At 45.5% G+C, this 12157-nt stretch overlaps 1 protein-coding gene across 5 annotated transcripts in view; it reads left to right on the plus strand.

Annotated features, from left to right (window-relative positions):
- The window catches only part of LOC116796521 (autism susceptibility gene 2 protein-like), a 402708-nt gene that overhangs the window by 241889 nt on the left and 148662 nt on the right, over window positions 1–12157 (plus strand). The window contains exon 3 of one of the 5 annotated variants that reach the window (XM_032707173.1): window positions 9053–11118. The exons of the other annotated variants lie outside the window; for them this stretch is intronic. Coding sequence (XP_032563064.1) covers window positions 9053–9211 — 159 coding nt within the window. The 3' untranslated portion in view covers window positions 9212–11118. Of the gene's footprint in view, window positions 1–9052; window positions 11119–12157 lie in introns of those variants that run through there. 5 annotated transcript variants of the gene reach the window in all.

Raw genomic sequence — 12157 nt, forward strand, 5'->3', positions numbered from 1 at the left:
TGCAGAGAAGTTGTAGCAGCAATGCAGCTACTCTGGGTGAAGTGAGGACTGTGGTGCTCTCTGTGTTCAGTGCCTTGCACTGTGCAGTCCTGCTTGTGGAATATAAACTGCGGGTGCTGATGTAATTCAGATGTTAATCAGAATTTACAGTAGTTGAACTGAGCTTGGAATTTAGCCGGGGGCACTGAAATGGAGCATTAATCAAACGCCACAATTACTGAGCCACACTTTCTGCATTAAAGTAAACTAATGTGGGAGATGCATTACACCCCTAACATCTGAGTGTAAAGGAAGAGATCATGGTAGCAGCAGTCATTAGCCTTTACCTTTGGTGTCTGAGTAAGGGAAAGGGCTCTGTAGATGTTAGTCTGCTCTCAGAAAGAGGACTTAGGGGAAAAAAAGAAAGAGAGAGAAAAAAAAAGCTGAGCTCTTTTTAATAAACTAGTGTAATTACAGATCTGTTTAAGTGGAGGCATATGATACGTATGTTTGTGACAATTTTCCAGAGGGATGGTTCGGCTAGTGCTAAATAACCAGGCTCATTTTCCCATAATGCAAATGTTATTCACAAACTATTACCATAATTGATGCACCGAGCCACTGTAGAGTAAATAATGCCTTGTGTGTGGGAAGCAAACTAGAAGTCAATGAATATTAAAGAACAAAATCTCATTTTTAAAGGGAAATTTCACAAGAATTAGAATTACTTTGGAAGTTCAATGGCAGAGCAGGTTCCAGTGGCCTGGCTGTATTTTGGTCAGGTGTTACATGCACAGGCATGAACACACATGCTCTGGGCTGTGGGCTCCAGGCTGGTCCTGTTGGGGTGTTTTTTCTGCTTAGTGGCTACAGAGCATCCTCAGAGCTGATCCAGTCAGCCTGGGAACCTTTGGGCAGATCCTGGGAGCTTCCCAGAGATGTGGGTTATGCCCATGCCAGGCCCAATAAGGACCTTTCAGGGTGTTCTCTGTTGGGGAGCTGGGATGTGTAGCCCCATGTCTGGGGAGATACTGGTTGTTTCTTTGTCTCTGCCTTCCTGCACTGTGCTGGATTACTTGTTTTGTGTAACACAAGAAGAATTCTGAATCATGCCAAAGGCATGGCTTTGGGTTTGTGGGTTGTTCTGCTTGTGATGAGGATGTGAGTGGGCTGCCCAGGGCTGCTGGGGGTGGGATCTGAGACTTGCTGGGGTGCTGGGCACGGCTGCAGGGACCTCACAGCTCTGTGTAACTGCTTCCTTGGTCCTTGCTCACAGTCCCTGTGCACAGCCTCGTGCCTTGGCAAGTGTTAAATAGGTTACAGCACTTATTGCTGAGGTGTAAATTGCCCTGTAGCCGTGGCTGTGCAGAGCTATTGGCACTGCAGCCTCATCTGTGCTGCTATGGATTTTTAGTGTAAAACGTTTTGCTGAACAGGACTTGATTTAGCTGTGGGCATTAGTGCCCTGCCATCTAATCCCTTTTTATGTTCAAAGGGAACTTGTGGTAGTGCCTCAATGTATAATACGTTCATTGCATGCAAAGGTTCTATTTTTTCAGGCATTTCTTTACTCCCCCCCTCCCCACTGGATGTATTTGCTCCCTCATCCCTGTTCCATGTCTAAATGAAGGAGATATATACACACAGTTCTGTACTGTATTGCAGGGCTGTGTTCAGTGGGGTGAAATGATGGAATGTCACAGAAATCACTGCTTTCTGCATTTGAGAATTGTGTCATTCCAAACACTTTTGAGTACTGGTGTGTTCTCAGAAGTGATTTTTTTTTTCTCCAGGTAATAAAACCCTGTCCAAATAGTGCTGGAGCTCCACAAACCAGAAAGCTGGGGAACAAAATGCAAACCCATTGTATAGGTTTACAAAAGCATCATTTGATCTCTTAATATCATAAGCCATTTTGTCCAGCTGACAATTATTGTTTTTTTTTTAAATTACAGACCATAGCACTGCACCTTTTTCAGAGAGGTTAAAAAGGCATTTTAAGCCACCTTTGCCTCCCATCGCTGCAGATACTCACACATGACTTCCTGGCACAGTTCCATATATCTCATATACCATCAGCAGCTCTCCTTACTGCACCCTGATCTAACTCAGTGTGGCAGAAGTACCATATTGTGAGCCATCCTGAGCCCTGCTCTTGTGTGCCAGGCTTATGGGCTGTCCTGCTTCTCTCTCAGTCTGTCTCTTGCAGGTTGTAAACCACGAGCAAATGTCTGTTTCTTGTCCCCTGTGGACTGCGTTGAGGTGTCTGTTGAATCTTTCAGGGTTCTGTGGTTGTGCCTCCAAGCCATAATTTCACCTGGAAAGCTGAGCATGTGCCCCAGCTGGGTTACCCCTCACTGTAACTCATTACAAATTGGCACTTTGCTGGGGGAGATTACTTCAGACTGCTTTTCTCGAGTTAATCTATACTCTTTCTCTTTGAATCAGGCAGCCTTACTTATTAGGCTTTATCCTAGTCCCAGGGGAAAGCAGCTGTGAGACCTGACACCACCCTTAGAGCACCTACAGACCTGACAATCTTAGAGCAGCCAGGGAAGAGGTCACTTGCACTTTTAAGTCATTGCAAAAGAATCTCTCCATAAAGGACGACTCTGGTGGTAGTGCTGGTCTCCTGGACCACTTCATCCTGCATCTCATTGCTCTGAAACGGTGCCAGTCCCAGAACTTCGATACGCAGGATGCAGCTCATCCTGTGCCTGCTCTAAGTGGGTATTAAAGCATGAGAGCTCTCAGATCCTGCCAGCCCACATGGGATTCAAAGCAGTGACCTAGAGAGTTCCTTTAAAACGTGCACAGAAGTCCGAATTGACAGCAGCATGTTCATGATGAGATTTTTCAGCAGCACTCAAGATGAAAGAGCAGATGGTGCTGATGGGCGAGCAGGGTTATAAGGTACAGGATGGGATTTGTTACCATGATAATAACAAGATAGCCAATCCCAGTGTTTCCTAGTAGGCTGGAAGAGGATAGTTCCCTGTGGGCCTCTATGTGACTCACAAATGTCTGGCAACACCGACCTTGGGACACTTTGGATGCCTCATTTGTTCATCATGTTGGCTCTGAGATGTAGCCACTGATCTGGGTTTGGGCATTCCGACCCCTTTCCTCACTGCCTGTGTCCTGGGAAGCCTTTTAGGTTGTAAAGTATTTCAGTACAGAGCTGGTGTGGTTCTGGGTTACTTCTAAAGCAGAAAGGCTGCCGTGGAACGTGGGTGCTTTGAAGCGAACCAGGTATTTTCAAATTTTTAGCTGGGGGAGTGCTGGTCATGTTGGAAGGCAGGCAGGAGCTTCAGCACCTGCACTTCACTTATAGAATCCATGTTACTCTACAGTTCTCTGAGCTTGGGAAAAACTTTCTTAATGGACTTGCAGCTCCCCCAGGCTCTGCTCTCAGCCTCATGTAATCTCCCTGGGATCCCTGCTTTGGCTGCTGCATTAGGAGCCACTCTGAACTGAAAAACATTTCAGAATCCTTTTCATTTATACTTATTCCAAATTGCTTTTATTTTTTTTTTTATTTTTTTCCCCCCACAGGCTCATTATAAAAATTACTGTAAACATTATCTAAACTTTGTGCTTGTTGTTTATGTGCTGTTTCTTTCAGCATCCCCACACTTCACTCTGCTGGTTGGGAAGTGTGAAAGCTATTATGGTAATAGGGAGGGAGATGATTTTCTGCTCTCCTAGTGCCAAGAAGACAGGAATGGATGTAATTCATCTTGGCCCTGCTGCAGATGCATCATCTTGCTTTAGCCTCCCTGCACATACACAGAGGTTCATTTTGCTTGGCATAAGGGTCAGGGCTCTTTAGCTTCCTCCAGAGTTGGTGTAGCTTGGCTCTGCTGTGCAAGTGGGTTCTTCAGGGCATTGATACTGCCATGTGAAATAGTGAAAACAGGTGAAATAGTGTCTGATTGGCTCCTTTCCTTCCTCCCATGTGGCACCAAGCAGGTAGTCTGACTCAACAACAAACCTAAAGTCAGAGAGTAAAGGAGGAGGTACACACTGCTCTTAGGAGGCTTAAAAATGCACTCAGTACTCACTGTTACACTGCACATTGCATTAGTGTGTGATTAGCTTTGTCATGGGGAATAATTGAAATGAACATGGATCGATATCTAAATATACATTAGGGTGTATTAAAAGGCTTAGAACCAATGGTCTGTTAAAAAGGAGGTTATTTCAATTCCTTTGTACACTGTCTCACAGCTGAAATGGTGTATTAGAGTATAGCAAAACCTGCTGAATAAATCAAAGTATGATTATTCTGGGAGAACTGTGAGAATTCTATCAAAACATGGTTCCCTTTGCAGGGCCATATAAAATGCATCAGGATTGTGGCTGTACAAACTCAGAACTGGAAAAGCACATTATTTCATGTTATTGATGGTGATTGAAAGAGCAGGTGTGGGCTAACAGGGTTTTGGAGGTGACTGCTGCAGCACCTTTAGGGATGGATCCCTGCCCGAGGTGGTGTTTGTCTGGCAGCCTGTCCCCAGGAGGTGAAGATGAATGTTGTGAAACAGAAGTGAAGCTGTTGTGTCATGCACCACACGGACTATAGCTCTATAAAACTGGAGCACCAAATACATCTCAGAGAAAGTGCTGACACTGTAGGTGTGGAAATAAATGGTGTATTTTGTTCTACTGCAAAGATGAACGGAGTGTTGAAAACTTAAGCTGGTGTGTACTTCGTGTGTGCAAACCTACCCAGCTGTCAGTGTTGTAAGGAATCACCAGGCTCTGCTGGTGCTGCCAGGGGCTATTTGTGGATGATGATGATGTGGGGGTTTTCAACAGTGTGACAAAAAATGAGCAGTCTGTGGCACGATGGGCCCATCCCTGCCTGGCTGGGGGATGTGATGGCTGGAAATTCTGCATCTCCATCCCTGCACTGCACTTGTCCTTTGATTGCAAAAGGACAGCTCTCGAGGGACGTCGCTGTGCATTTTCCTGAGATAAAATAATAGCTCTGTGTTTTGTGACCCTGGAACTTTAGGTCCTGCCAGATGCTAATGAACCAGTGGAAAACATCCAGGGCCTGGTAATTGCTTTGAGCCACAGCTGTTTGTGCTTGGTACGGGTGGCGGCTCTCGCCTCCTCGGTGGCTGCGCCCTGTGATGCTGCCCCGAGGCCCCCCCGGGGACTCCTGGGTCAGTGCAGGGAGCAAACTTCCTCTAATTGGGTACAAGAGAGCGTGGTGTCCGTGTGGACGGCGGCTCTTGACACCACACATGTGGTGTCTGCAGTGAATCCCGGGCAGGGCTGCAGGGAATGTGTCCTGCTGCAGGGATGGAGGAACAGTCGCAGCTGGGGAGGCAGCAAGGCTCCTGCACTGACCTGATCTCATTCAATCATGCAGCCAGATCTGTCCTATTTATCCATTTGCTCCTCCAAAAAGCAGCTTTTTGGGTGCAGAAAATAGAAGGTGCTAATAAAAATCAATGTTTTAATTTTCTTTCTATGGTACTCCCTGTAGGAGGCCTTCTCATCCATTTTTGATGTTTCCATAGTTCTGAAAAGGGCTGGGGCATTTTACCTTTTAGCATAGGTCAACTGTCCCACAGGAAGGCAGAATTAAAGGGAGAGTGGGAATATTTTTCTGTGGCATCAATGGGAAGTAATTTCTGACAACTACAGCTGTGGAAGGCCATGATTTGAACCAGCCCAGCTGACCACACAGAGCAGGATTGGAAAGGACTTCACCTCAGTTCCCTTCCTGCTGAGCAGAGAAGGGTGGGGTCCTAACGGGGCTGAGCAGGGAAGGGGTCTAAGGGCAGAGCAGGGCTGAGCAGCCTCAGCTCCACATACATGCAGTGGTTGTTATTAGTCAATATTGATGTTTGGATGCCTTGTATAAGTCTTGGCTTATGAAAAGTTCTAAAAACCTCTGCTGGAGGTGAATGAGTAGCCAGGCTCTCAAAGTCACAGCTTTCAGATGATGCACTGAACCGTTATCAGCACTGATAGTACTTTTTAGGTGAGTAATATTGACAAACTGGTTTTCAGGATCTGTTTCATGTGCTTTATATTTCTGTGTGCATATAGTTAGAGATGGGAAGTCAGTTGTAAATGTCTTTATTCCATCTCACTCTGCCTGTGAAAAAGAGACCTAGAAAAGGTAAAGAGAGAGATGAAAAGGATCTGTGGAGACATGCACAGCTTCCATACAAGGAGAAATTTAATAGTCTGTGAGTCTCTGGTCCCTAAAAGATGTAATATAAGGGAGACAAGAAAAATCCGTAAATTCATGATCTGAAGATGATGCAAAGCAAATTATTCTCTTTTATTGGGGTAGAGTACTGTGAGACTCCCACTTAAATAACCAGACAGCTGGTTAAAACAGCAAAATGAAGTGACTTTTTGCTTCTATAGTGAAATTCTGAACCTTGTTCAGCATCTTATGGAAGCATAAAGAGGTTCAGCTACCTGTGTGACAAATTCAGGTCCTGTTTTAATACATATGATACTGAGGGCACATCCTTGAACCTGAGATTTCTGACATTGTTTCCATGTGCATCGGGAGGTGTTGAGGCACGGGATGCTGGGCCAGGTAGCTCTGCTCCAGTACAGGCCTGGCTGTGCACAGTGGAAGCACAGGAGGCTGATTATATTCATCCTGTAGTTTGTAATGTGATATTCACTGCTCCATGGCATGCAGGGAGCTGGGAGATTTGCAGCCAAATGAATGTGTTACTTTAAACCAGAGTCAGGGAATTGGGCAGTGTTTCTGGACAGGCAGAAGAACAAACATCCTGACCAGTGGCTTCCCGGGATTTATTATGCATTAGTTTCATATTGGTAGTGGTGGTTGGTTTGGTTTGATTTTTTTTTCTTACAGAGGTCCTTGCAGATATTATTTTAAAACACGAGCCTGACAGCATCACAGCTCACCAAGTGTGACTGTAGAGGGGGGGCCGAAAAGGGGGTATCAGGAGAGAGCCTGGCTCCTGAGGACTTGCTCCGGTTCCTCGGCAGCGTTACTGCAGCTGCAGAATCGGAAAGGAGATATTTGCTTTATGCTTAAGAGGCTTTATTGTTTCTAAACTATATATAGTCCTATAATCTTTCTTTCGATGGGGGAGGGTATTGCGAGACAGCATCCAAAGCATCGCTACCCTGCCTGGTGGGCGAGCGAGGGGTTAACGCGGCGGCGCAGGGTCCTCGGAAGGGACCAGCTCATTGTCAGAATAATGTTTAGCCAGGTGTTAATCTGTGTCTGGAGGGAAGTGCTGGAATTCATTATTCATCCCACTGGGGGAGGTCATGGTCCTGGGAGGCTGCCAGCGCCGGAGCCAGCCTCCTGGCTTTACTGACATGTGCCATTTGTGATGAACGCAGCTGAAGTCCATTTGAGGAACGCTGCTGTCAGGCAGCCAAGCTGCCAGCGAGCGGGGCTGAGCTCCCGAGCAGGGGGAGACCGCGCTGGGCGGCGGGAGGGCAGGAGGGGACACGGCAGCGCCGGGCACAGCGAGAGCTTTTCTGCTCGTCTTTCTCTCCCCTAAATCCTGTGCTCCCCTTGGAAAACCGCCCGCTCTGTCGGGAAGGGTGCGCCGCTCGCCGTCAGCAGGATAGGTTTGGGTTGCTTTTTGGTTTTTAACGAGGGCAGGAGGTGAGACAATGATCAAGTCAAGTTGGTTCTACGTCAAGTTCAAGCATGCAGAGAAGGTAAGTCCTGCAGGGACACTCGGTCCCGCAGCCCTTCCCCAGCGCCCCTTCCCTGGGCAGCAGCGGGGAAGTTTCCCCGCGGGTTGGTTTTCCAGGGATGAGGCTGTGCCGACAGCCGGAGCAGCGCAGGGCACGGGCTGGGAATGTGGCAGCAACTTCAGCCCGGTGCGGGTGGAGGAGAGACGCTCGGATCTCATTCCTCCAGTGCTGCGCCAGGGAAAAAAAAAATAAAATAGTAGAAGTGGTAGAGATGCGTTTGCTTTCCTCGTGTGGAGCTTGAAAGGGAGGGATATTTCTGGTTCCGCGGAGCCCGTTAGGAGGTGTGACCTGCTTCTGCAGGGCGGTCAGTTCTTCTCTTCTTCTTTAGCAACTAAGAGTTTAATTGTCCATAATTATTACGGCAAGAAAGAAGTTGTAGCGAGATGTATTCCAAGGCTCTTTGCTGGGGGTTAATGCGGAGTTTGCTGTATTTCCTACTGCACAGAACAGAGTGCTTTCCGTGGGGTTTTCCTTTGACACTCAGCTTCCACTTTCTGTCGCCTGCCCCTCGGTACCCAGGTGCCTGGGGGAGACGGAGGGACGGGGATGGGGAGAGGACGGACCAAGATTGCAGCGGGGACCTGCTTAACAATGCTGCATTTTCACTGGAGATCTCCCTGGAGGGTTTCCTGCCCCGGGTTAGCGGCTGGTCTGGTTGTCAATAGTGCTGAGACACCGTCAGTATATGGATGTAGCTTTGCTGTTTTCTTTAATCCAGCAAAATAGGGAAAAGAGCAAGACAACTTTTTTTTTTGTGAAAATACTAAGCAGCCTCACTATCTGTTCCCTAAACATCCTCGAGCAGTTTGCAACTTGCTGTTCTTAAAACTGGGAGGAAAGCCTATGCATGTGCTGTTAGACTGAAATTTTCTATTCCGGCAAATAGTCCCACACTGATTTATTTCTTGTCTTTGTGCCTCAAGTTATACTGCATATATATTTCATTTAACAAGAAGCATTTATATTTCATTTAACAAGATTGTCCTATCATTCATCCCAGGCTGCAAATAGCATATTTAACAGTCTCAGATGTAACTTCCATTTTTGTTTGGTTTGGGCAGTCTCAAAAAGGCTGCAAAACCCACATTATTAGGCATTTATATATTATCTCCTTGATGTTTCTCTACTATAATTCTATGTTCTTTAAATCATATCTGCCCTATAAATATCTATATCAAAACAAATCACCTCAGCATATTTACCATATGGAAGTTCCTGGCAATAAAAACCTAAGGAAATCGGTAGTTATTTGCCAGTGGGTGAAGCTGGCTATTTAAAACTCATGGGGATTTCTCTTTCTTTTACATTTTGTGATTAAGTTTCTTCTTCTTTTTCTTTTTCATAGCCCTTGCAGTTCATTCAGAAAGCCCTCGAGTCCCTGAACACAGCAGATAATGTTCCTGCTTTGCTGTCACCGAGTGATTCTCTGTGTGTGTTACATAACCTGTCATACCAGCTTTGTCAGAGACAGATATTTTTGAGATCTACAACCTGGGAAATTTGATCATGGATGAAATCCAGGAAACCCATTTAATCTGTATTCTTAGAGTTACTTGTGCCTTTACAAGACTTTCTTCCGATTCACCAGGGAAGTTGCCAAGTCTGTTCATCTGTTGGGGGGGGAATCCCCAAACCATAATGCACACACTTAGGAAGACAAAAACTGAAGTGCATGCCTGGTCTTTTATTGGATTTCCTGTGTGATAAGAGGCTGTTATCCATTTGGGTTGAATTGGGGGTTTCTTAATGGGAGGCTCAGGAGAAATTTTGGTCTTGGCTATGAGGTAGGGCTGTCCCCCTCACTGAACACAGGATTTTGTGTCAACGTTCTTATTGTGGCTGGGGCTTGTTCTGCATTAGCTTCAAGTGTTGTCTGCCTGTGAAAGTTGTACTAGTATGGCTTGGGTGTGAATTGGCGCTGAATGTATTAAACTGGTGCAGTTCTCTGGCTGGGCTCTCTGGGTACACACTGTCAAACAAGTGTTTCTGTGATAGTGTAACCACAGTGGCTTAAAAAATTAGGTCAAATTCTTTCTCAACTTCTCTGTGTTGTCAAGGTTTTAGAAATTGGGTTTATGTGACCTAAGCTGAAGAACCTTTGAAATTCTCAAACCAGCTTTTTACGGCAGTTTGTCTAAGTGGATTTAGAATCTCACTTGGAGATGCAGTTTCTCCTCTTCAGCTGACACAAGTGTGGGCTGCTGCAGGAATGAGTGCTCCCACTCCCAGTTGTCAGCAGTAGTGTTTGTGCAGCCACCTGGGGAAGTGACCCAACCCGAACTGAAGGGGTTTTATTCCTTTTTTGGGCTGGCTTTGTTTTCAGGCAGGTCAGATGTGTCCCAGCTCACCACAAGTGTACAGCAGGATGTACCTGGGAATACCTGGGTGAGTGTGAGTAGAAAGGACAGTGATGTCTCTCCTGGCAGCAGCCTGTGAAAATTAAATTAATTTAAGTTTACTCTCCTCATGTGGAAGTGTTACATAATCTCTGTTTAAGGGAGGTCATTTTAGGTTAGGGAAAGGTTGTGTCTCTGCCCTGCTGTCAGTGCAGTATCTCAGTTAATCAGAACTGGAGCTGCTCTTCCTGTGTGTGCTGCAGTGTTGACATGGCACTGCTCCCTCCTAATTCTCTTGTAAAGAAGTTCATTGACATTTTTATTAGCTGGCTGGCTTTGCTGAAGTTGATGTCCTTGCCTCTAGCCATCACAAATATTTTCTTTTTTTTTTTTCTTTTGATTTACTTTGGAAGATGTTGAGGTCTGAAGACCCCGCTGTGATAAAGCATATATATTTATATACATGTCAGAGGTAACTCTGCAGGCAGCTTTTATATTGTAAAATATTCCTTCCCATATAGATTGTCAACCTGTTTTATTCTCTTAGCATCACTACACTTTCCTGCCATAAACTGTTCTATTGATTGGGTTTGAACGCTGCTCATCCTGTTTGGATTATCTGCAGCCTCTGCAGATAGACCTGAACCAAGGTGTGCTGATGTAACTTGCCTGAGCTTCAGAGATTCAACCCTCATGAGTCTTCTGGGAGCTTCCAAAGTCATTGGGTCCACCTGGCACCTTGACATCTCTTAACTAGTTAATTTAGGTTATCTGCCTGCTTGTGCAGAGGCTGGTTTGTACTGGTGGGCAGTGGTCATGCATCTGCAGCTGCAACACAAAGCCTGCAAAATGGTCTTCAACTGTCTTTGGATGCTCACCTTTTATCCTAAAGACATGTTGGAACTGGAAACAGAAGAGAGAGGCATTGGCTGTATTGATGTGTTAGTTTGCTCAAGTCATCCAAACAGTTTTAAGTCGTGTAAACAAGCACTAAAAACCCTTTCACAGCCATGTGTTTTTAGTTGTGATTAAAATGATCAGATGATAAAACTAGCTAAAGTAGAAATCCACACGATTTCATCTCTGAGTCTGCTATCATGTTAATTGCTAACATTCTGAAACACAAACTAAAAGGGAGCCTACTGGATAAACCCCAAAGTTTTTGTGTTTACCCTTTCAGAGATCTAATATGATGAGGTCGTTTGGCCACGAGCCACTTTCACACAATACCCGTATTCAGCCTGAGTGCATTTACACTGGAATTAAAATTCAAAAGCTCCATGCAAATAATAGTGCTGACACTAGGAAATCAGTTTGATCTGAGGGGGAAAGAAAAAAGGCAAACTCTTGGAAAATCTATGAAATTCTAGAAAGTGTGGGAGATGTGTGGAGAGAGGCAGCGTGAGTGGGCAGTCTGGCTTCACGTGTTGCTGCCTGGGTGGGAGGGAGCTTATGGGTGAAGCTGGAGGACTTGAAAGGTTTTGCATTGTCCTTGAAAAGCCTCTCCCTTGTTTGAGGTTCATTGATAGATATTGCTGAAGTGAAGCTTGATTTTCCTGTTCCCAGCAGTGCCCAAGGGAGAGAAGTGCTGTATTTCTAGCTGGAAAATTAGATTAAAACACCCAGTACCTAGATCCAGGGTGCATTCATTTCATCCTCTCTTATAAGACTCTCACTGCTCTGAAAGGCAGTTTACAGTTTTGACAGCTAAAATAAAAAGCCTGAAGGACAAGCAACCACTTTAAATGTTAGAAGGGCTTCATTTCCAGCAGAAAGATTTCAATTACAGTCATTTTCCTCCAGTAAGTACAAAGAGGTAAATGGAACCCCTGTTTCAAATGTTAAACTCACAGACTACATTATTACTAGTTGTACTTTGAAAGTAAAGGATAAAGCCAATCTAAATCAAAGCCCTGATTCCAAATTACTTTTTAAGAGTATGATGAGGTCTGCACTCGGTAATTCAGCCACTCTGCATTGAGCAGCACAGAGCACATCAAATGTGACTTCCATTAGACCATGCTGCTCTTCTGGGGGGATCCAGGCAGGAAGCACTGAGAGCTGCATCTTGAAAGGGCTGCTCTGCAGCTGGAGATTCAGGAGTTGGCTGTCTT

This window comes from Chiroxiphia lanceolata, chromosome 20 (genome assembly GCF_009829145.1).
Source record: "Chiroxiphia lanceolata isolate bChiLan1 chromosome 20, bChiLan1.pri, whole genome shotgun sequence".
NCBI classification, from domain to species: Eukaryota; Metazoa; Chordata; class Aves; order Passeriformes; family Pipridae; genus Chiroxiphia; species Chiroxiphia lanceolata.